This window comes from Candoia aspera, chromosome 17 (genome assembly GCF_035149785.1).
Source record: "Candoia aspera isolate rCanAsp1 chromosome 17, rCanAsp1.hap2, whole genome shotgun sequence".
Lineage (NCBI taxonomy): Eukaryota > Metazoa > Chordata > Lepidosauria > Squamata > Boidae > Candoia > Candoia aspera.
This window is the reverse complement of record NC_086169.1, coordinates 43,091-66,989: the sequence shown is the minus strand read 5'-3', so window position 1 is coordinate 66,989 and position 23,899 is coordinate 43,091. Positions and strand designations below refer to the sequence as shown.

Here is a 23,899-nt window from a genome sequence, read left to right as displayed (position 1 = left end):
TATTGAATTGAAAATTCTTTTGGGGGAGATGGGCGGTAATTAAATTTGAATAATAAAAACCATGGAAGGGACCAGATATGGTAAGAAAATAGGTTAGTCTTTAAAGGTGCGACAAAACTTTTTTTGGGGGGGGGCTGAATTAGGTAATAGTTGCAATGCGTATGTTACATATGGTAGTATAGATACAGCAAATTTGTCTTAACAGTTGGCCAAAACTTTTTTTTTAATCGTATGGCATAGCAGTTCGGTGTTCATGATGCTTTTCTTGCTGGGAAACCCTTGTGAGGTCCAGCAGCCAGATGTGTAGACTATTTAGCCGTGACAAGTTGTCACGTTGCCCGGGGTGCACCACGAGGAGGCTGGTCTACATTGCACAGAGTTGGGCTGAGAGGGAGGGACTGGCCCAAGGTCACCCAGCTGCCTCTCGTGCCTGAGGCAGGACTAGAACTCACAGACTCCTGGTTTCTAGCCCAGAACCTTAACCACTAGACCAAACTGGCTTTCTAGGTAATAACAGATGGGTTTTTGATAATAAATAACCATTTATTGAACTAAAATACAACAGATTATCTTACCGTTGTAAAGAGTGTTGCTGTTTTCATATTCCTCATTGTATATAATTATCTCTGCAGCAGTCATTCCTACTGATAGAACATTTCAGTGAGTGGCAAGAAATTATGTGGCACCATTTTATGAAGGCTAGATTTGGCACAGTCAGAAGCAAAGAGGCTGAGATGGACTGGTCCACTGCAATAATGCAACGAATACGTGTGTCAGCCTAGCTGGGGCATTGGTCCTGATTTGAACTTTGGTGGCCAGATTGACTGGACACTTCAGTTTTGCACACTAAACAGTTTTGTTTATCTCATAAAGCCTGCACAAGTCTTAACATGCAGTTTGGAATTCAGGAGGTTTCAAAACTGAATTTGTTGTTTATTCGTTCGATCGCTTCCGACTCTTCGTGACCTCATCGACCAGCCCACGCCAGAGCTTCCTGTCGGTCGTCAACACCCCCAGCTCCCCCAGGGACGAGTCCGTCACCTCTAGAATATCATCCATCCATCTTGCCCTTGGTCGGCCCCTCTTCCTTTTGCCTTCCACTCTCCCTAGCATCAGCATCTTCTCCAGGGTGTCCTGTCTTCTCATTATGTGGCCAAAGTATTTCAGCCATACGTTACTACTGGGCAAAACTGAATACAGGTGGGATAAAACCTACTCTGAATATTAGAATGTAGCAAAAACTTAAATAATTTTTTAAAAAGTGAGTTATGAAGATTTCCAAAATGTTACCATAGACGGATGTATTCCATTCTAGCATATAATAATTCTCATTAATTTCTGGCAAATCTGAATCTTTTTTCTTTCAGTATCAAGCACCATCTTATGGCAAGTTCATGGCTGTATATAGTATTATTCATAAAGGAATAATTATATTCCTCTTTTTTAAAGTAAAACTGCTGGAGTTAATGTAAGAATGTAAAACTTAAAATTTTTAAAGAAAATAAAGCATTTAAAATAATTTCCATGGTTTTAGTACCTTTTCCTGAAATCCAAATAACTCTCTTGATTAAGAATTGAGCCTTGAATCCATATTACTACACGAACTTCTTTGTTCTGGGCAATTATATCTTTCACATTTCTCTTCCTACTACTGAAATCTCATCAAAGAGCCCTTAAAATGGAGAACAGGCAAGCAACAAATTAGACCACTTTATCAGTGGAATCATTAAGTTAACAGTACTGCGTTTTAAATTAAATTACTTACCTGTTAACTGCTGAAGAATAACAGCCAGCAGAAGAAACATGCTCAGCTTTGTTCCCGCCATCCTGCAGAAATCCTCTACCTTTTCTTCTACAGTTATTCGGGAAGTGGCTTAGAGGAACAACTGCATGCTGAGGGTATAAAATAGGAAGCTGCACATTGTAAGAAATGAGTCACCACCCTTCATTGTAAAAGGAGAAGCCTTGGATGTCACTGTGAAGAGCATTTTCACAGAAAATATAACCCCCAAACCTTTTCTTCGTGATTGTGTCACAAGGAATAAGATGTCTGAGATAGATCTTTCCAGCGGAAAGACGGAGCTATAATTAACTAGTAGATCTACTATTTAGAACGGTAGACATGCTAGTCGTAAATATAATTTATTTATGTCAAATATATTCATGAGGTTGCAGGCACTGCCAGGTATTTTTTCCCCAATTCTACTAGTTTTATGCTCATTTGTTATAATATTTTGCATTCTATTTTCTACTACTTCATGCAGTGGGGAAGATACATACTTTGGAGATCAGGAAAATGAGCGCAATTGATGGCTCCCCTGTGGAAGATAGAGAATTATGAAGTATCAGCAGAAAGTTAAACGGAAATTATAGAAGACTATCATGTTGGGTGGTGCCCACTGGCCAATGTGTGTGACATTACCAGTTTGCATGTACTGTATGAAGCTTGCCCTGGCTGTGGATGGTGCAGAAAATCATCCCGCTGGCTTTGTACTTCACAGTGTTCCTTGGACTGTTCCCTCCCTCTTACATACTATGTTATTTTCATGAATTGGCTCTGTCTGAATATAGTAGTTCAAAACCATGCTGATGTTGGCAGATTGCTGGGAAAGCCTTTGGCCCAGGAGAGATCAGAAAAGCCACACACCAGGCATTTCTATAAAAATAATTTATTTACAGAAAGCAAAACGAAAGCAAAACATATTTAAAAGTCTTGGGCTCTCAGTGAGAGCAGCCTGACTTTCTACATGCCTGCAAAGAGAGGAACAGAAACAAGTCCGGGCAAGTTTCTCCCCCCCAGGTGATGCAAAACATTAACACGTGAAAAGGAGACAATTGAATTCAACCTCTTCACCTGGCCAAAATGATTAGTTACCATAGCAACCTTAATCTGTAGTAGGAAACAGGAACAGCTGATTCCTCATGGAAAAATTGCATCTGGTGACATTTGTATAGCACATGAATCGGTGTGAAGGAAGGGGTTGCTCCCAAGCGGAAGAGAAAAGTAATTCCTGCAGTAATTTCCAGAGCCAGCCTGTTACTATAGTATGTCTCTCATCCCCGCCCCCCCATGACTCTCCATAGTTCAGTTGAGCAAAGAACAAAATGCATAAAAAAACTGTCCAACCTTAGTTCTTCATCTCAAAGACCCATCTAGGTATTATATTTTTTAATCTGTTAAATGAGGCAAGCTTTCTGGATAGCTTACAAAGCAATTAAAAAATAAAAAAGTAAAGCCTATAAAGTAACTAAATGACACAGGACAGGAAAATAAATACAGTAAGCAGAAAAGCCATTATCCCAGTGTAAAACAGGAATCAAATGTCAAAACCTAAACTATAATAAACAGCTCTCTTTGAATTTAAATCAGATATTCCATACATCTGACTTAAGTGGAGAGAGCATTGTACCTCATTTTATCTCATGGTAAATACAAAGAAAAGGTGACAGATGAAAATGGAAATGACAGATCACAAAGACAGGCCTATATGATTTGATGAAGTTACTTCCTTTTGGGTGTATTAGAAAAAAGTTTTGCTCTTTGTGAAATAAAGTTAAGCTGATGTTTACAAATGCTTTCAAAGCAAACTGCCCTGGTTGCTCTGATTACGTGCCATCCAGTTGATGTTGACTCTTTAACAACCCCCTAGAAGACCTTCTCCAGGAAGATCTGCCCCCATCCTGGCCCTCTGGGTCTTCCAGCAGTCTACCCCCCTGCTATAGGTCTTCCTCTTCTTCTCTTTCCTTCTGCCTTTCCCAGCATCAGAGCCTCCTCCAGAGAGCTGGGTCTTTGCCTAATGTCTCTGAAGTAGGGTTATTTGAGCCTGGCCATTTGTGCTGCCTGGAGTGGGGGCTCTGAGTGGGTTTGATGCCACCTGGTTTCTTGGTTATCCAAGGTACTCTCGGGCGTCTTCTCCACCACCCAAGTTCAAAGCATCAGTGCTCTTCTATCCTGCTTCTTTGAAGTCTATCCGGCGGTTCAAGTGGAATTCAGACTCCTCCCCCCCGTCCCCTCCCCCTCCCCCTGAAGAATTTTGGTTTGCAGTGTGGTGGGTTTCACGTGCTCTCCAAGGGCAGGCTTAGCAGGACAAGAAGGTGCAACCCTTATCTTGGTTTGGGGATTTTGTTATTATTAGACTGTGCTTTCTTGCGTGTTTCCTCTTCTTCTTTCTTGTAATATATGTAATTTTTATTAAAGAAATTTTTAAAAGAAAAAAAAACAATACCAGTTTTGAAAGAGAAACGTAAAGTAATATGTAAGTGAAAACAAAGTACAAAAAAAGAAAAAGAGAAAAGAAAGTTATAAAGTGGCTTCTGATCTTAACAGCAGTTCCAAGTACATTTATATTTTACCCTCCCTCTCTGAGGTTACACCACAATTTCCTTCTTTCCTTAGTCCACCCTTTCTAATCCTTAAACCCATATATCACGTTATTTTTTTTCTTTTTTCAGCAAAAAGTCCATAAGGGATTTCCAGTCACTAATAAATGTAGTTATTGTCCTTTCTCTAATCGAACAAGTCAATTTTGCCATCTCTGCTAATTCTGCCATCTTTGCCAGCCATTCCTCCGTTGTGGGATTTCAGAATCTTTCCATTTTTCTGCATATCATAATCTTGCAGCAGTTATCATATATATAAAGAGTCTTCCATAACTCTTCTCTAGTTGTCTATCCATTAGTCCCAAGAAGAAGAGTTCTGGTTTCGACTGAATATTAATCTTTAAAATTCTTTGCATCACTGTGTGTATTTGAAAGTAAAATTTTCTGGCTTTTTTACAAGTCCACCAGGTATGATAAAATAACCCTTCATGTTTTCCACATTTCCAACATAAATTTCAAGTACCTTTATACATTCTAGATAATTTTTCTGGAGTCATATACCAATTGTATATCATAAAAATTCTTTTATTAGTTACGTAATGTAAATTACAGTCTTTTCAGCCACATACTTGCCCATTGTTCTATCAGTATATTATGTCCAAAGTTCTTAGCCCATGTTATCATACACTCTTTCACTTGTTCTTCCATTTCAAATTTCAACAACATTTATACATTTTAGCAACTACACCTTCATCATTTGTACATTGTTCAATTTCAAATTCTGTCTTGTGTCCCAAATGTCCTCTTATCTACATTATCTACATTATGTTGTTCTAAGTATTCCAAAATATCCAGTACGTTTCTTTTATCATCTCTCAACTCTGTCTTTTGAGTAAAAACCCACATTGATCTTCATGAATAAAGTCCCGTAAGGCCATTTTCACTCTTTCATTGTAAATGACTTACAGCCATTATTCAAAAATGATCCTTCTTTACGCATTAATGCTACATTAGCCTCTATCCAACTGTCCGGTATCTTTCCACTCTGCAAACTAGAAGGCATCATTTTTTTACAACGGGTGTACTAACTCATCTTCAAAACATCTGTAAGAGGAAGCTGGGAAGCCAGCTGGTCCAGGCGCGTTCCCTGTTTCGGCCTTTTTTATGGCTTCCCGAATTTCCCTTCTTGTCACGGTCCATTCATCTCCTCCTATTAAAGCGCGCGGGCCGGGCCGGGGCTCACCAGGAGCGGCGACCGCCTCTCCAGCCGGCGGCCCGGCTGCGAAGGGCGCGGAGAGCGCCCGGCGGGCACCCGCTCGCGGAAGGCCCTTCCTTCCCGGAAGGAAGGAAGCCGCCCGCCGGGGCTTTCCGGCAGGCGAGGGCCGCGCCGGTTGCTCACGGCCGGCGCGTGTGTGCGCGCTTCCTCCTGGCAGCCTCCCGGCAACCGCGGCTCCCCCTCCGTAAGAGGCGCCAAGCGGGAGCCTTGCAAGAGCCGGGCTGCTTCTCCCGCTCGGAGCGGTGCAGGCGAAGGAAGGAGTAGCTGGGGAGCCGCCGGGTCGCCCCTTTGGGACTGGGGGGGAATGCACAGGCAGGCGACTCGGCCCGCCTGCGGGGAGTTCAGACGGCCCCGGTCGGACGCGCGTCCTCCTCCGGGAAACTACAGCTCCCAGGGTGCCCGTGCAGGAAGCCCCGCCCAGGGGCGTCTCAGCCCTCCCCGCGCCCCTCCTCCGCCTCCTGCCTCCGCCGCCGCGGCGCGATGGGAGCGTCGGTGTTTTTCGGCTGCTCCTTCATCGCCTTCGGGCCGGCGCTGGCGCTCTGCCTGCTGACTATTGCCGGGGACCCCCTGCGCGTCATCATCCTCGTGGCAGGGTCAGGGCGGGCCCGGCGGGGAGGGCGAAGGGGCTGCAGTCCCCGGCGGGGCGGGGCGGGGCGGGGGTCCCCAGTTCAGCTGCGACCGGGGCGGGCTGGCTGCCGGCGGCGCTGGCTTCGGGGGCGGCGGCGGCGGCGGGGGGCGAAAGGCGGCGCCCCCCGTCCCCCTCCCCAGCGGCTGGGCTCCCGTGGGCGCCTTTGAGGCGGATTAACCTTCGCGGGAAAGGGGGAGCGGAACTCCTCTGGGGCCCGGATGTGGGAAAGGGGCTTTCCAGAAGGGAGGCGCGTCTTGTCTTGGTTGCGAACCCAGTGTTGGGCGAACAAAGCCCCCGCCCCGTCCTCCCGCGTGTGTGCGTGGAAGTTTCTCAAGAGCAGCCGGCGCTCCCTCCTCTGGCTTTGTGCGGGGGGGGGGGCGCTCAGGCAGATGTCGGTCTCGTGGGGGAAACCCCCTCGGCGGCGTTCCGCTCTTGCTGCTTCCTCTGCTGTTGCCTTTCCTTCCTTCCTTCCTTCCTTCCTTCCTTCCTTCGTGCAAGAAGCCGTTGACTCAACTTCCCCTGCCTCCCTGGAGAGGAAAGTTAATCGCAGTGCAGCGGGTCTAGGGAAGATTTGACCCATCTGGTTTTGAAATCAGAAGCCACCCAGCAGAGAGTTCCTGAAGGCCAAATCCAGCTTTGGGTGGGGTGGGACTTTCAGATGTCAGCTAAGAACCCCACTGCCTGGTCTTAATAAATCAAGGCTGCTTTGCTTCAACTATTCGTTGAAATTCTGTCTTTCAATAATAAAACGTTTTTCCAAAATTGTTTATGGAAGTGTTCTCAAGAAAACTCATAAAAAGCTTTGCATATATTAGGATGTTGTAGCACCATGTGCCAATTCCAGCTCATTAAGTGGGTTGACTTTTAAGTATTTTTTTAAAGGTAGCCTTTGGGGTTCCAAAATTATGCCTGAAAAGAAACTGGTTTGTTGTTTATTTGTTCAGTCGCTTTCGACTCTTCGTGACTTCATGGACCAGCCCACGCCAGAGCTTTCTGTTGGTCAACACCCCCATCTCCCCCGGGTCACCTCTAGAGTATCATCTATCCATCTTGCCCTTGGTTGGCTCCTCTGCCTTCCACTTTCCCTAGCATCATAATCTTCTCCAGGGTGTCCTGTCTGGTTAACCTAACCCTAAAGAAACTGGTACTTGCCTGCAATTTCAGAAGCCCATAAAATGGCTAAGATAGACTTCTAGGGCAAACTGTGGTAGATTGCTGCCCTCAAACAAACAAACAAACAAAAGAATGATGGGCAGAAACAGTGTAAATTGCGCGAAATAAATAAAATCATAGTTAGTTCAGGTGGCATAATTGATACAGGTTTAATTGAAATGTTGGGCATTTTTTCAAAATCTCCAGAAACTATCTGCTAAGAAAAATGACTTGTCTTCAGCTTTCCTTTTCTTTTTCCTAAATCCAGGGCCTTCTTTTGGTTGGTCTCCCTCCTCTTGGCTTCCTTGGTCTGGTTTATTTCAGTGCATCTGAGCAACCAGGAAGACAAGTGGCTGCAACACGTCCTGCTGATGTTCGGTGCGGCAGTGTCTGTCCTGCTGCAGGAAGGCTTCCGCTTTGCTCACTTCAAGCTCCTCAAGTAAGAGAGGGATGCCTGCCACTTGACAGTTGGCTTGTACCCTGGAGCCAGACTGACAGCTGGCTGAATTTTCTTGATTCTTCCCTCTTCGCCATAAACTGGTCCCAGAGATTCCCAGGGACTGAAGTGTGAGGGCAGTAGAGTGGGAAATGGTTTATTAAGTAAATAAAAATCCCATCCTGTTTTCTTTGACACTGATTTAAGCATAGAAAGCAATTGGTGCCTTCTGAGGATAGGGTCACTTAAGGGACTGTCTTCTCCCAGTTGTTTCTGCCCGTCCAGGTTGGGTATGCTGTGCGTCCCATCAGCCAAGGAATGTCAGTTGGCGGGGACTAGAAGGCTGCCTTCTGTGTTGTAGCACTTGCCCCCTGGAACATCCTCCCTCCTGAGATCAGGATGACCCTGGCCCTGTTGGCCTTACGTAAGGCCATGAAGACCTGGCTGTGTGTCTGGGCCTGGGGCCCAGAGCGTGTGATTGGTCTCTTCTCTTGGTTATATTAACTATGCACTGCTTAGTTGGTGGCCATGTATATTTATTCTGTAGTTTGTTTTTAATTGAAATTGTTTTATAGTTTTTATTGTTGTAAGCTGCTCTGAGTCACTTGCTGAGAAGGGTGGCCATAGAAATCGAATAAATAAATAGGCAATCTTGGGTGAACATTTTTCACTCAGGATATCTATTTGTGCATTCTTTATTTCATTTGCAGGTGGTATTGCAGCTTTAGCTGTTAAGTTCAATGAGGGGGCAGGGATCAATGAATTCAATAGTCCATTGTTTGCGATTGCAGTCTAGATAATGTTAATTAAAGATGAACTTTTGTACCTTGAACCTAAATGGGACAAAGAATCCAAGAAGGTGTAGTCAGTGGAGGTGGTCACATTTTATTTCTGGAACTTAATTAATTCCCTGCTTCCTCTGCACTCCGTTTTAGGAAAGCCGATGAAGGGCTAGTGACCATAAGTGAAGATGGGCGCTCACCCATTTCGATCAAACAAATGGCGTACGGTGAGTGAACGTGCTCGCTCCCTCCCTTGGAGAACAGTCGCGGACCATCCTCCTGCCCCCCCCCCCGGCCCATCAAGCAGTCTTTCTGCGCTCGGGTGACCCGTCTTGGCCCGAAGTGGCTGCTGCAAGGACGAGGCTGCGGCTGAAACCCCTCGTGCTTCCGGATTCAGCTCCTGCTGAGCCTTCCCGGTTTGGTGTCCTCCACTTTCAAAATAGTTCCAGACCCGGAGCTGCTCCCTCTTACTCTGCGTCGCCTCTTCTCCAGAGGGCCTGCACAACGTCTTCACAAACGGCTATCGGGATTGTCGGTAATCGGGCAACCATTTCAAACGTTTTCCACTATAACTTTCCATCCCTCTCCCACGGGCAGTGTCAGGCCTCTCCTTTGGAATCATCAGTGGCGTCTTCTCTGTCATTAACATCCTCGCGGACTCTGTTGGTCCTGGCACAGTTGGCATCTACGGGGATTCGCCCTATTACTTCATCACATCAGGTAGGACCTCTTGAGGGTGTTGAGGGAGAGACTGTTGGAACAAACATTTTTTTAAAAGCCACAAGAGTTGCATGAACGTGTGGATTTTTGTCTGGTCCCTCGTGGTGTTTTGGCAAAAGGCTTTTGCAAACAGTTTGGAACCAGAAAGGGTGTGAGATACAGCTGGCTGGGCTATGGGAAGGCAGTGCTGATTTAGTTAAGCTGACTCCACGATACAGGATCTATAAAACATTTGGAATAATCACTTCTTCAAGCCTGCTTCTCCAGTAGTGCTGTCTGCATCGATTGGGCTGCAAACCCCACTGAAAAAATAAAAGCATTTTGGCATTATGGGTGTGAAAAAGTCCTAGAACTTTGCTTAAAAGAATGTTGAGGATGGTAAGCTATTCTTTCACAGCTTTCTAACCTTTTTCTAATCCTCTTGTTAGGCGTTTTATATTGATCTGCTTATTGGTGAGGCGTTGTTTTGCTGTGTTCGGCCATAATTGTGTACTCTTGGCAGTTTCAGTCACAGCACGTTCCACAAACTCAGGCATGGCATGTGGCTCAATTTCCATTTATTGCTTCTCATTGCAGCCTTTCTGACAATGGCCCTGGTTTTCTTGCACACATTCTGGGGGATCATTTTCTTTGACGCCTGTGAGAAGAGACGCTACTGGAAGCTGGCCCTGGTAGTTGTTAGCCACCTGGCGATATCTGGGCTGGTGAGTGGATCTGGGAAGGAGATTGGTTTTCCCAGGGTTTGAGCTACAGTAAAAAGTGTGCTAGATCTCATTCTCCCCTCGAGAAAGCGGCACTGGATTTCTACCCTTTCAAGACTGGCTTTCTCCAGGACAAGAGATCCCACCATCCTTTCTTGCTGGGGGAGGGTGAAGGGTTAATGAACAGCCCAACACGCCTGAAAGATCTAAAACAGTATTTCATCTGGTACGCTCCTGTATGCAGAATCTGTTAAGGAATGACACCCAGTGTTTTACGACAAGAGCCAATTTCTATTGTATTTCTGTGAAAAGTCAGCATAGAAAAACCACACGATCAAACTTGAAGTCACAGAAGATAAAAGAGTTGGGGACATGAAGAGGCTGTACTTCCCTAGCAGCAGGGAGCTACTCTGCATTTCCCCTGCAGATGGGCCACTTAGCAGGCGAGGGCGTTCTGAAATCCCCCCTCGCTTTCTCTCCCTGCAGACGTTTCTGAATCCATGCTACGAAGCGAGCCTCGTTCCCATCTTCCTGGCCACCGTCTCCACAGGGGTGTGGGCCTTTTTCACAGCTGGTGGTTCCCTGCGCAACATCCTTGCCTGCCTCTCCTGTGAGAGTCATGACTTTTGCACAAGCATGGGGTTTAGAGAAGGGGGAAGGGGTGGAACAGCAAGAGTCCTGGGAGGCCCCCCTTCTTTCTTTAAGAAGAAGGGACGGCAGCTATTCTCTGCACGAGTGCAGGAGTGATGATGAGCAGAAAGACCTGCCTCTGGGGTTCAGCGTCATGTAGGAATACGGGGTGGGTTCTCCACTGCTCGTCCTCTGTTCCTTCAGTCCCCCAGAAGCCGGCGGAAGGGGATCTGGAACCTGGAGTGCTTCCTCGGTGCCTTGCCTTGAGTTTGCCTGCTGGCTAATTACTCTCCTCCATCCTTCCTTGTAGGCAGGGAGAAAGAGGACAGCCACGTTATGGTGTATTCTGAGCTGCAGCTCCCCGTGGAGGACTGAGCCCCCTGCCTGTGCGACCCCGGAGCCAGATGCGCACCCGAGGGCAATCCTCCGCACCACTGGACGCGGCTCTTCGTCTGGGACAAGGGGCTCCAGAGCCGATCAGATGGCCAGAGCCCTGGCCTGGCACAAGGGAGGCAGGAGGAGGGATTCCTTGGCCCAAACGGTGGCCTGGAGCACAGGAAAGCTAACTCTGTGCCTTGGCTTGTGGCTGGGAACCCTCTCCTTCCTTCTTTCCTCCAACTCTTAGTTTTTTCTCCTTTGCTTCTGTTTCTGTTCTGGAAGGTGGAAACACGGGTTCTCTTTGAGAGCCAAGCAAGGGCAGAGCTTGAAAGCCCCAGTCCCTTCTAACGAATGGTTCCCAGAGCTGCTGGGAGGCTTTGCTGCCCCTTGCTCCCTGGTAGATTCTGCTGGGTTCATGACATCGCTGGACGTTATTCTAGGATGTGGCCTGCAGCCAGGCTCCCAATCTGCAACAGAATCCCTTCGTTCTCGCTCTAGGCCTGTTGACCTTTTTCAACTTGTTCATCGTTGGCATTGGACCTGGTGGGGCGTAACAGCACCTTCTAATGGTTAGGAAGTGCCGCAGTGTCTGTATGAACATACAAGTGAATTCTTTTGCTATGACCCAATTTTTTTTTATAAAGCCCCAGTCCTCCTCTGTTCCTTTAATACTGAGCCCTAAATCCTTTTATGAGTTGCCCCATGGTGCAGGTAATAAAAAGGACTTCTCTTGTGATTGGACTGTTCTGCTGGGTCACCCTGGGCAGAGAGGAAAATGGGCTTTGCCCGTGGATGGGACAAAGGCGTCTCGAGCGGGAGGCCCTTTCTGTGCGTAGAGTTCTGCTCCTCCCTCAGGGTCAAAAGCCTGGTCAAGGCCAAAAGCTGGGTTTGCACAACTCGTTTGTCTTGAGTCAAGTGGGGTTAAGGGGTGTGCGGCCCAGGGTGTTCTAGGAGGCTGGTGCCTGTCCTTGGGAAGGGGCGCGTTCCGTTTGAGCACAGCGTGTCTCGTGAATGCAGCAGCTGCTGTGTTTCGCTGAGAAGAGGGTAGGATTCCGTGTACTGGGTGAGACCAGCCAGGACGTTCAACCTGGGCCTTGGGGTTCCCGCGGTTTCCTCTCCTGGCTGGAGAACTTTGGCATTCCCCATCCGGAGGCTGGCAAACATGGAAGTTGGCAGGAAGAGTAATAATAGTTTTGTGTTTATACCAATAAAGGAACATGGCCTCTTTCTGTTGTATTGGGCTGCAGGTTATTTTAGGAGATATTCTGAAGAGTGAGCTTTGCCTGTCTTTCCCCAGAGGAAAGACCTGCTGTCTGTGTGTTGATAGTCCATGTAGGGAGCAGGATCTAAGAAGCCAGAAGGCAAGGGCGGGAGGCTGCTGTGCTGTTCACGCCTCTGGGGATTAGGAAACAGGCTTCTCTGTGAATGCGGTTTTCTGTCTGTTTCTCTAGGTGAACTGAGCTGTGGCGAACGCAATCTCACCCCGTAACTGCAGCCCCTGAATGCAGATACTCAGCAGCACACAAGAGATAAACCTGCCCGGGCCTCCCTTTCCTATATGGCCTTGCTGCCCCGTCTTGTCACCTTTTTTCTAAAAAGGAAAGCCAGTGTACAGCTGTGGCCAAAAGGAATTTGATTTCTGAAGTGGTAGGGTGATGCCTGGCAGATGTCCTGGATGGGGCACTCCCCTGTGAAAAAGGCCTAAAATTAGAGGTGTTGAAAGGGGCCGTTCTGTCCCTTGTCCTGCTTAGCACAGGAATCTAAAGTAAAGCAGCGTGCAGATACAGCTTAGCTTCAGCTTGAACACTCCACAGTGGTTGGTTTTACTGTCCAATTGCTTTTGTCCTTTCCCCAGAACCTTTCCTCTGCTATTCTGTGTTCTGCTAGGGCACCAGGGAAGAGGTGTGGATATCCTTTCAGGTCCCCGGGGGTATTGTAGGTGTGAGCAATCGAAGCATAGGACAGCTGAGGCTTCCCAGATGAGGCAGACCAATGGCCTGACACTTTTTCACTTTGGAGTTCCTGGGCTGGCAAAGATACCCTGCCTTATGGAGTGTTCTGCAGTGTGGTTGCTCCTTCCGTGGGGCATTTGTGGCCCAGAGCAGCTTTCTCTTCTTTGGTGCCATTCGCTGATCATCTCGGAGAACTGTGAATTCCTCCTGTGTGCCAGTTTCCTAACATGGAAGCGGGGAGTGGGATGACTGATTCCATAAAACCCCAGCAATTCTTCCTCTGGCACTCCGATGGGTACCGGGATCCAAAACTCTCCTCCCCACGTGCCCGACCGCCTCTTCCTTATCATACTGGGGAAGGGAATCAGCTGGGCAGTGTGGCAGAAGAGGGAGCTGATGTTTGTTGGGCCAGTTGCTTCTTGAGACAACCTTGCTGGTCCCCCCTTCCCCCCAAAGTCCAAATACTTGGGAGAAAAAAAGGTTGAAGATGGCAGGGAGAAAGTCTCGGGGTCAAAAGACTTGTCTGGATGAGAATGGGAATGCAGTGGCCTTTTGCTCCTGCCATTGTTGTTCAATAGATTAGAAAGACACGAAGCTCAGGATGGAGCAGCAGAAAGTTTAATATCTATTGTGTTCTTTTTCCAGTGAAATTCTTCCTAGTTTTTTACGTTCTCGGTAACCCATATGGCAGCATTGCTAGTGGGGGAGGGATTGCTCGAATTCCTTGCCCCTCCTGAACAAAATGCGTGGGAGCTTCCCTCTTTTTGGCACTGCAGTGGGATTAGGCAAGGAACGGGTTGGCCTCCCACATTCACCTGCATCTCACCGTGTTCTCTTTGCCAAAATCCAGCCTGCGAGGAAGACACCGAGGCAGCCCAAGAGCACTGCAGCAATTATGGCAATGATTTCACCTGGAAATAAAAGGAGGAAGGTGTCAGAGCAATTACAGAAGTGATGGGGTGGGGGAGATGGATATATTCTAAATTGAATGAAGGAATGTGCTTCCTCTTTGAGGACTAGTTCAGTGAACCAACTGAGTTGTGAGCCAGGAAGCTCATTGGTTAAAAAAAACTAGTTTACTAGAAGGTGGTGTAGAACTCTGGAAGGTCTGCCAGGCTCTGCTGGCTCATGTCCCATTTTCTTTACATAATTATTGGAAGCTCTAAAGGACAGAAGCCGCTTGCCCTCCCCCCACCAAGTGGCCCGTGCCAAACCCTTTAGCGTGCCCCCACCCCCACCCCAGTCAGTCCTCCTCTGGCCCCAGGGCAGGGCTCCAGCATCCCTCCATTCCCCCAGGCTTTGTGCTGGATTTTCACGTTCCTTTCCTCCACCATCACTGCAGCTCTGCTACCTGGCTGTGCAAGTCCCACCTGACCCCCTTTAACGACTAACAAGAGGTGAGTCACACCTGAAGAATATCCAGATGGCCCTAGAAGGGAAAGAAGAGAAACACATTCTGGAGGCAGATTCACACCTCTTCCCACCCCCTGCCCTCCTTTTTTCTGCAGGATCTTTGGTTTTTTTCAGGAGCACCAACCTGGATTTGGTGCTGGGCCACATTTGTCCACCAGAGGGCAGTGTCCCCCTATCTGCACACGTGCACGCATGCGCATGGTTTTGGAACTAAGCAGCCTCTATACTCACCCACAGGGAATGAGGAGAAGACCACACGTTGGTTCAAGAACTGTGGGGCCCGGAAGTTACTAACCAGCAGTTCTGAGGGTGTCTTCCCACCTTTTGTAGAATAAAGTGATTTCTGCAGCTTCTCCAGCTGGAAGAGATGTGAGCGAAGCATGCTATCACAGCCAGTTATTTCATTTTCCTGTGGAGGAATCTGCAGCCTCCCCTGCCACTGGACATTACCCCTATCTCTGTGCTTTTACCCCCCAGTGGTAGGGGCTGATGGGAGCCATCCTCCAGCAGCAGTCCACGGGCCACAGTGCTGCTCCCGCCCACAGACCTTTTGCCCTAAACCTCTTAACCTAATGATGGCCTTCATTTTTCAGATTATACCTGAGCGGCAGAGATGCAGGCTGGCTGGTGGAAGATGGTCCACAGGACACTCTGATAGCAAGGCGGGGTTGTCAGTGAGCCATTGTAGCGGTAGTAGTGACCCAGATGCGCCGGGAGCAGCTCTCGCACACTGAAGGGTGCAACTGTGACTTCTTGCTCTGGTGAGTTTAGGAGTTGGGAAACCAAAAAGAGAAAGCCAGAATGGCAGCCCAGTGGCAGAGGGAGACCGCGTCCAGGGTTGGCTTTGGGACCCCCTCCATTGTGCCCCTTTGTCAACCCCGGCCTGTGGAAGGACAGTGCCTCAAGGCTTTATCAGGCCAAAGGACTGTCCAGTCCGGTCCAGCCTCCCAGCTCCAAGAAGCGCCTCCCTCCAGAGCAGCTCCCCAGCTGATGGGCTTTAAGGTGTTTGCTTCTGAGATGCTGGACTAGCAGAAAAATCTCACTACTGAGAATCACTGCTTTGGGAATTTAAAATCTGTTTTCCAGCATTTCTTCCAGAAATTAAAGGTCCTGAATGTTTTTTGGTTTTCACCGTTATTTTAAAATTGATGTATGTTTTAAGAAGCAGACTGCAAAGTGCCTAAGGAAAGTGATGCATTTTGATCCTTCTCAGAAGCCCAAATCACTCATGGTAGAAGGAGCTCCGATATCAAGGACTCTGTCAAAATTCCACTCTCTCCTTTATGCTTTTCACCCCCCACCAGCCACTGCAGCCCCTCCCTACCCCGAATGGACCCTCTACCTGCATGTATGATGTTATCCAGATGGTCCAGGATGGGATTGTAGGCAGGATTCTCCACACTGTCAACCTGCGGATGCAATGAAGAAATGACTTACCTGTGTTTATTGGACTTTGCTTACTGTCTTTGGTGGCCCCCAAATGCACAGCGCCCATAGCTGAACAATTCGTTTCATGTGGGGAAGCTTTAAAAAAGACGTGAGAAAACAGAAAAGGGATCAAGGGACCGGAGAATGGGAATAAACAAACTGCATCACACGTACTTTCAGTTCTGTTTGATTGGCAGTGAAGCTGAAAGGTTTACCAAGAAGGCAATTTTTATTAAAGGAAGAAGGTTCAGTGGCAGCACCACCAAGGAGTTTTCGAGGCCCAAGGGGGTTTCAGGCAAATTAGGTAGCAACGAAAAATAGGTAGAGCTATTCACGGCTGGAACTTCTTTGGATGGGAAACTGATGTCCTTGGCTAAACAAGACTATGCAGGACTCACGTCCCTTGGGAACACTGAGCGTTGCGCATGGTTTCTGAAGCGCTGCACTCCAAAGGCATTCTGCTGAAGTAGTTGGCCCCAGAGTGCCTTGAATCCCAGCGGTGGCTGTGTCCTCTGCTGTTGGCGGGCGAGGCCATAGCATGAATGACCCTGGCTGTGAGGAGAGCACTCCTGGGCCTCCCCTACTGAAGCACTGGAGGGCGGCTGAAGCATTTTTGTATTTTTCAACAGTCTGGATTGGCGGGTGGCTATCTGAGGAAGGTCTGGAGGGGGGACCTGAAAGTGGCCGTGGAGGGCAGAGAAACTGGGGAAATGCTCAACCTTTCTGGACAGTGACCGTGGCACAATCTTCACTCAGCAGCTCACCTCCAGGAAAATGCCCAGCACTGCAAGCCCATCTGGTTGGCGTTTGGCCACGCTCAGGTTGGCATACTTCTCTGAGTTGAAGTGGACCACGTGAAGCTGAGGGTGAAGACAAAGAGTTAAAGGGCAGGGAGGAGGAAGATGTTTGCAAGGAGCTTCCTGACTTTATCCAGACATCGTGCAATTGCCCATCAAACCAAGAAAGATGGGTGGCGTCTCAGAGAAAGAGTCTGGGCTGGAGTTCGAAGAGGGGTCCCGGGAGAGGCACCCCACCTTGTCCCTGGCCCTCCAGATGTGTGGTTGCCTACGGTGTGTGAGACTTGCGATGGGAATTCTTCCTGTGGGCATCCCAGTCTGTACTTCCTATGAAAACAGCTCCACCCCTCCCATCTTTCTCCCGGGCTGTCCTTGCTCACAGCCTGCAACCAGAGGGGCTGTTAGGACAAAGGTCCTCTAAGAGAGCTGCTCTGTCCGTGACAGTAAAAGCAGCAGCTAAATCAGAACACACCAGCGATGGGGGTGGGTGGGGGAGGAGACGGAGAGCTCAGTTCCATGGATGAGGCCACTCTGAGTAAGTCCCAGCAGGACCCGCGGCTGCCAGACTCCCATGTCATTGGGGGCCACAGATAGGGAAAGGGCTGGACCAATCCGTGAAAGATGAATGCAGAAGAAAAGAAGAATTTGATGCTGGGGAGGAGGGACAGAGGAGAGGTCCTCAAACTGGGCTGTCCAGTTGTGAGAGTCTGCAGTGCCCAGATTCCCTGCCAGCGTTGACAAGAATTCTGGGTGTTGTGGTCCCCGGATATCTCCAGTAGAATTGGGCCTTCCCTGAGGCTCTGTGCTTAGCAGCGTTTGCTAGCAGGGCTTCCAAGGAGTGGACCTTTGGAGCAATTCAGCCATTTTTGGTGCCCCAGCCGAGGGCCCATGCAAAGAAGTATTGGCCCCGTTTCCAAGGCGGGCCCAAAGCCCCGGCTGGCTCACCTCTGCCGGGAAGGCCCGGCCATCCACGCGGTGCTCGGACCCTCCGGCATGGCCCTTGCTGCTGCCCCAGTGAAAGTGCAGCTGCACCGCCGAGTAGATGCTGGGCAGGCCGTGCAAGCGCAGGTCCTCAGGGAGGGAGAGCTGCACTGCGGAGACAGACACCAGAGAGCTCAGCTTGCAGCCGGCGGGGAGGTGGAAGACTGTCACAAAGCTGCCAGACCTTCCTTGCCATAAAGCTCTTTCCAGTGTTACTAGTCGGTAAGGCAGGGAAGAAAGAAGTGTGGCCTGCTCAGGCAGACCTTGGCACCATAAACAACAGAGTGTGAAAACCAGCTGGGCCCTGCAAACGCTCCTACCTGTGTGCCCATTGTTGGTCAGGGTCAACAAGCTGCTCCCGGGGTTTCGGTACCCCTCTGGCTCAATGGGGGGCAGGGAGGGGTCATACTGGACCAAGCTTGTCTGGATATCAAGGGGCGACTGAGCCTGCCGGCCGCAGTCTGGGTAGGTCTCTGGCCAGTGCACCTGCCCGTGGGAGCCTGGGAAGAAAGCAACGGCCTGTGGATCTGGGGCGCAGCATGAGCAGAGACAGGCTCTGTGCTCCCCCCCCCCCATTGTAATTGCCTTGGGACAGGCCGCCTCCTCTCACAGCTCGTTTTGTGCCTCACAACTGCCCCCCTCCTCCAGGACACACTCCAAACCATTTCTTTCCAGCCAGACACCCCCGAAGTGCCTTTCTGGAGCACGCAAAGGAGCGTGGCAGCCTTTGGGGTTCCCTTGCAGGGAGTCAATGAGGAGGCAGGTTTGGGCGGCCTCTCCCGACTTCGCAGCTGCATTTGCAATTCCAGTGAGCAAAGAGGATGTTGCTTGGCAGCGGTTTCTCCTTACCTTTGTATGTCCAGTGGGAACCTGCAGCGGAAGAGGAGAGGAAGGGAGTCTTGGCTGGCAGCTGAAACTGCTCCTGCGAAAGTGGCTTTACTCTAGACGTGGGGGGTGTTTCTGTCCTGGCAGAGGAGCCCGTGGCAAAGATGCCCCATGAGCCGCCACGCAGGGCCAAATCCCTTTCATCGGAGAAGAGCCTCTCTGAATCCCACACCCGTTTCCACAACAGACACCCAAGGCCACCTCTCTTCCAGCTCCCTTGCCCAGGCCTGAGAAGAGGGGGAATGCTCTGTCCACGGAAGCCCCATGCTTAAAGTGAGCGGGCACCATCTCCAGCCATCCCTGGCCCTGGCATGACTACACCTTTCTGCTCTGCTTTCTCCCCCCTGTGGAAATTCTTGCCTTTATTTCAGAAAGGAGCTTTGAAAGAAGCTCGCCTGATCTCCAGGGACCCAAAGGAGCAGCGCCAACTAGGGCTGCAAGGCTAATCTCCAATTAAACTTCTGAAATAAGTGGGCCTTTTTTTTCTGTGACAGCCTTAAACACCCTCCCCTCTTTCGAAAGCCTCCAAGAAGTCTCTCGGAAGGAAGGAAGCATTGGATGAAACCTGAGTTGACACCGACTAAAGAAAAGAGGCAGGATTCTTCCGCCCCAAAAAAGGGCAGCTGGCCTTGGGCAGAGATGCCACCTCCTGAGGGCTCGTGAGCTACTGCTAAATTTATTCTGGCTGGTGGTGCGAAGAACACAAATGGAGCAGAGGGAAAGAGCAACGTCTGTTCTGCCTCCTCCCCAGGGCTCAGGGGACTGTTGTGGACCGAGATTGGAAATGGGTCCGCATAGGTTTCAGGCCCCCTGCTGAGCTCTGGTGGGGCCTGCCAGAAGGGGCATTGCGTCTGTGAACCATGGATGCGGTTTAGCGGCTGTCAGCCCAGATTGCAGTGGCTGGCACAACAAGCAAAAGAGCGCTGAGGGTAACCAACGCCCGAGGAGCAGCACTGAGCACCCTGAAACCTGGCATAAATTCAGCCTTCAAAGCTCCCAGGACAGACTCAAGCTAATTCCCCACCTGAAATATTCCTGTCCAACAATTTTCTCTGCTGCAAATGCTTGTATTCTCTAAAATTATATTCCTTTCTTATAACTCTGTTTTCCTTGGAAGTTTCTATCACTTGTTCTCCTTCTCTTGGGTTGATCAGTTCAGAAACTTTTTCCCCCAAAAACTGATCTATTTTTTCCAGGACTGATTAAATCAGGCAAACTCCAAAGGCCTGTGCTTGCTCTCCTGTGGCAGCTTCTCTATAAATATTTTCCCAAGGTTGTTACTGTCCCATTTTGTGTGTGTGGTGTTCTCCTCAGAACATTTTCACCCTCTTTCTTCCCCAGCCGCTTCTCACCCAGGAGCGAAAGATCAATAATTCTAGAAGCAACTATAAGGGCCAGTGTGCAAGACCACCCAATACAACTTCTGTGAGTCGGAGGCCTAAACGTGCAAAAAAGAAACAAGTGGTATTCTCTGAACACTTCCTTTGCAGGAAGAGCTGAGATGTTTGCAAACTTTGCTAGCACGCCATCCAAATACGATTAGTGTGAGAATGGGCTCACTTACTTTTAAAGAAAAAAAGAGTGATTTTCAAAATTAAAATGCCTCAGCAGCACAGAGTGGTTACCAGGGGAAGCTCTATTGTCGTGTCGGAAACCCTCTGAACTTCCAGAGAAGGCCCCCAAAAGCTGCCTAATTGCAGTGGGCTCCCTCTGGAGAAAGGCAGGGCACCGTGCAAAGAAACAAAGGGCTAGCAGGAAAGGAAAGGAAAGGAAAGAAAAGCACCACTTACCCCCACTTGCAGCCAGAGCTTGGGAAAGAGCTTGCCAAAGTGTGAGAACTAGCAACATCTTGGAATGTCAGAAAAGGAAAAAGCAGGTGAAAAAATGGGAGAAAATTTTTGAAGAAATGGATGTGTCCCGAGCCAAGAGGAGTCTGTTTGGCCAAAGATGGGATCTTCAGCTCCCACATCTACACCCCACTGCTTGCCTCTTTCAAGGGGAGTCAGGAGGTCCCCATTGGACACCAACCAGAAGGCGGCCAGCGTCATTTAAGGTGGCTCTGGGCAAGCTGGGCAGCCAGCCTGCAGCTGAGGACCTGGCTCCTTAAATCACCCGTCCACTGGTCTGTGGAGCCCCAACCGTATTTCGGGGGGGGGGCAGGAAGAGCTTGGCTCCCCTTCAGGCCTGTGCCAGCCAAGTCCCTGTGCAAGAGGCGGTTCGTTTCATCTGAGCCTTTTGGCAGGCAGGGAGGCACAGGGAAAGGGGCTCGGAGGGATGACCCAGAGGGAGGAGGCACAGCTCTGGCCGACACAGCTCTCAAGGATGGGGGCCTGGGCTCAGAGGCAGGAGCCGTGTGGGGCTGTGGCCGCACGCTGTTGAGCTGACATGGATGGCTGCCTAACATTTCAGCTGTTGTGGCTTTCAAATTTCATCTTACACGAGGGTGATGGTGAGGACACGTTGGGCAGGGAAGAGAGCTTGAGCATCGTGGCTGCTTGTGACTCCCCAGGGGCCTTTGCTTGGTCTTGGGAAGGCCTGGGTGGGGGGCTCTTGAGGCCTCTCCAGCTGCTGTAGGGAGTCTTCCCCAGCGCAACACAGTTGCAACCTGTTGGTGCATGCCAAATGCTGCCAAAACGTGGGTGCAGAATGTTTTAGGTGGGAGCTGTTTCCGGTCTGGTGCTTTACGACCTGCTGATCTGCACCTCTGTTCCATCACACACACCCCCCCGCAACTGTCCTTGACTGCCTGGAGGGTGTTGGGATGGGTTATGGTGCACATTAGCTGAATTTGCTTTTTGGCACTATATGAGTTAATAGCTGATTTGAGGTTCTGTGGGATTTTATTTTTCTGATGTAGGAAGTGTGTATGCATTGCTAAGTCCGTAATAAATAATGAGGAGGTAAAACAAAAAAGGAACTGAAATTCAAAGAGAAAGGGTTAGCCCCCCCCCAACACACACAGAATAGGCTTTGTTGCTTAACTGAGACTAAGAGGTGATGGTGCCTGGAAAGGTAACCAATTGGTGGATCCACAGGACAGTCAACAGTGGGGCCAACATCCTTACAGCCACTGACCTTTCCATTATCTGGCCGATGGACGTAAGGTTGGCAAACAAGAAAGCAGCAACCCCCCAACCCCGGCCAGTCTATTGATGAAATTCTAGTTCTTTATTTCAGTTGGGGGCCTGTGCTGGGAGGGAGGAAGGCAGGCAGACCTAGGAAACTCCCCCCTTCCCTCCCCCCAGCTGGACAGTTTGGGGTTTGGGCCGGACAACCCCCCACCCCCCAAGCTGGTTCTCCTGGCCTGGTTTCTTGCTGCCCTGAAAGAAAGCGGGTCATGGCGACCCAGTTCCCCTCCCAGGGTTTGCCAGATTGTGCAGCCTGCCTGGGGCCTAATTGGCACAGGGGTGGGTGTGTGTGGGTGTGTGTGTGTGTGAGAAGAACAGGAGGGCATGACCAGGGAGCATCTCCTCAGTCATGCCAGAAAAGGCAAAGCAGCATCCATGCAGCCCCCCCCCCCCAAGCCTCAGGAGGAGTTTCCAAGTGGTTCCTGGCAAATCCTCTGCCCTAACAGGAGTGCTAATAGCAAACTGGGAAAGGGGACGCATGCATTTGCTTCTTAAATAAAAAGAACCAGTTAGTGTGCGTGCCTTGTTCAAACCACATCCATAAGGTGACACTGAATTAACCATTTTCTCAGTTTGCAGATGCTGTGGAACCCAAACTATACAAGTCAAGGTTAAAACAAGGTTCTCACGTGGCTCTGATTTAGTCACTAGGTCTTTTGCTCATGTTGTTAAGCCTGTTGTGTGAATGCAACCCACACTGAAGTAAAAAACTGCACAGGCTCGAATGTTTTGGCAGCTTTCCATGCATTTGAGTTAATTGGAAGGAGGAATGTGTTGCTTTGTGGGTGTTTCGAGCCAAGGGCGATGTCCACGGAAGGGGCGATTGGGGCGTCACGGGCGCTTTTGGAAGAGCCTTGGCTTCTCACCGTCCCCTCTGCGAGCGACAGGGTGCTCCGGACGGCTCGCGCTGTTGAGATTCCACCTCTGCTAATTCGCATAATCCCGATTAACGGTCACGGGATGTTCCGGCCGTTTCTGGATTGCGCGTCCCCCCCCCAAGGAGCGCGAGCAGAAGGGCCGAGTTAGAGTTGCGTAACAGGCTGGACGGGCTCCAGGGACCGGCAGCTTCCGCGGCATGGCTTCATCTGAGGGCGGTGGGTTCCCATTCTTCGCAGCCGGCAGGGCCGCTCTTACCTAGCCAGAGGGGAGGGGAGATTCAGGAGAGCATCGTCCTACGGCTCGATGATGGGAGCTGTAGTCCAGTCCGGTCGGGGCGTGCTCGGGATGGGGAGGGCAGGCGAATTTGGGCTTGCGAGCAGCCACGACGTGCTGGAGCCTTATTTCTCCGTGCAGTCGCCGCCTTTGCGCCTCTCGGCCCCGTCGACTCCCAGCGGGGCCGGGGAATCGCTTCCCGGCCCATCGAGGCGCCGCTGCCCCTTTCGTCCCTCTCCCGCAATACGCCCGGCAGCGACCCCGCTCTGCACCGCCCTCCTCTCCCGCAAGCCCGCGAGGGAGGCAGGGGGTGGGGGGCGCGACAAGCTGCAGGCAGCGCGGCTCCGGGTCCCCGCCCCGGGTCCTATCGTCCCCGGTGTGCGAAACGAAAGCGCGCCGCGGAGCTCTCCTCGCACGCCGCGGCCACGTGTGCGGGGACGCGCCCTGCCAGACACGGGGCGGGCCACTAGCCTCCCGCTCGCTGCTGCCCCGTGAGAGCCACGTGTCACCGCCTGCGCCTAGCTCGGGCCTGCCGGCCAATGGGTGCGCGGGCCGCCCCCCGTTGGACGGCGCCGGGCCAATGGCGTGTTGAGGCTGCCGGCGCCTTCGGGGCGGGCCGCGAGGGGCGGGACCTGTGTGCACGTGCGGCGCCGCACGTGGCCGCGTGGTACCGGCCCTCAGCTGGGCTCGGCTTTGCTGCGGCGCCCGGCGGCCGGGCAGTTCGTCAGAGCCGCCCGGAGCGACCGGTGGGTGCGCAGTCTCGCTTCCGACCTCGGGGTTTTCAACCAGGCCTTCGCGGAAGGGCGAAAGAGGAGGCCGGGGCAAGGGCGTTCCCGCTTGTGGGCATGTGCAGAGTGCTGGGCGAGGAGGGTCCGGCTGCCTGCCTGGTCTGGAAACCGGGTGGCGGCTCCTGCGGCTGCTGAGTGGGGCCCGAGAGGGAGGTGGCGGCTGCGGCTTGGCTGCCTCGCAGGCGCGGCCTGGGGCCTCTTAGTTAGTTCTTCGTTACGGGCCGTGAGCGGGCCTGGGGCGTTAATTCGCGTGGGACCGTCGGGCGAGCGTTTTCGCAAGCTGGAAGCGGGGCCTCCCGGTCTGTGCGCACGGTCGCCAGAAAAGACATCTCGACTCGGCTAGGCTCATTTG

At 50.6% G+C, this 23,899-nt stretch overlaps 2 protein-coding genes and 1 long non-coding RNA gene across 4 annotated transcripts; 2 read left to right on the top strand and 1 right to left on the bottom strand.

Annotated features, from left to right (window-relative positions):
• Window positions 1–6,061: 6,061 nt before the first annotated feature.
• On the top strand, window positions 6,062–11,757 carry APH1A (aph-1 homolog A, gamma-secretase subunit). Its single transcript, XM_063316964.1, has 7 exons — window positions 6,062–6,189; window positions 7,645–7,815; window positions 8,748–8,821; window positions 9,192–9,314; window positions 9,891–10,018; window positions 10,502–10,625; window positions 10,956–11,757. The coding sequence occupies exons 1-7, from the start codon at window positions 6,077–6,079 to the stop codon at window positions 11,018–11,020; spliced, it is 798 nt and encodes a 265-aa protein (XP_063173034.1). The 5' UTR covers window positions 6,062–6,076; the 3' UTR covers window positions 11,021–11,757.
• A 1,814-nt stretch (window positions 11,758–13,571) lies between these two features.
• CA14 (carbonic anhydrase 14) lies at window positions 13,572–20,718 on the bottom strand. 2 transcript variants are annotated; one of them, XM_063316963.1, is made up of 10 exons: window positions 20,270–20,700; window positions 18,444–18,464; window positions 17,915–18,094; window positions 17,559–17,704; window positions 16,581–16,676; window positions 15,731–15,797; window positions 14,989–15,146; window positions 14,620–14,746; window positions 14,384–14,404; window positions 13,572–13,886 (listed from the first exon to the last, which is right to left on the bottom strand). In XM_063316963.1, the coding sequence occupies exons 1-10, from the start codon at window positions 20,325–20,327 to the stop codon at window positions 13,798–13,800; spliced, it is 963 nt and encodes a 320-aa protein (XP_063173033.1). In that variant the 5' UTR covers window positions 20,328–20,700; the 3' UTR covers window positions 13,572–13,797. The 2 variants fall into 2 exon arrangements, with proteins under 2 accessions (XP_063173033.1, XP_063173032.1); XM_063316962.1 differs by having other exon boundaries at window positions 13,572–14,404; window positions 20,270–20,718.
• Window positions 14,648–15,507, top strand: LOC134506688 (uncharacterized). Its single transcript, XR_010068826.1, has 2 exons — window positions 14,648–14,757; window positions 14,982–15,507. It is a non-coding gene; the product is annotated as an uncharacterized LOC134506688 (long non-coding RNA).
• Window positions 20,719–23,899: the final 3,181 nt, after the last annotated feature.

Coding starts and splice junctions, on each gene's coding strand:
- CA14 (XM_063316962.1), bottom strand. CDS start 20,327: ATGTTGCTAGTTCTCACACTTTGGCAAGCTCTTTCCCAAGCTCTGGCT. Junction 15,147..15,730: donor GGATAACATCATACATGCAG/GTAGAGGGTCCA, acceptor TAAACTCACCAG/AGCAAGAAGTCACAGTTGCA. Junction 14,747..14,988: donor CCTGCATCTCTGCCGCTCAG/GTATAATCTGAA, acceptor CATCTCTTCCAG/CTGGAGAAGCTGCAGAAATC.
- APH1A (XM_063316964.1), top strand. CDS start 6,077: ATGGGAGCGTCGGTGTTTTTCGGCTGCTCCTTCATCGCCTTCGGGCCG. Junction 8,822..9,191: donor GATCAAACAAATGGCGTACG/GTGAGTGAACGT, acceptor TCCCACGGGCAG/TGTCAGGCCTCTCCTTTGGA. Junction 10,019..10,501: donor ACCTGGCGATATCTGGGCTG/GTGAGTGGATCT, acceptor CTCTCCCTGCAG/ACGTTTCTGAATCCATGCTA.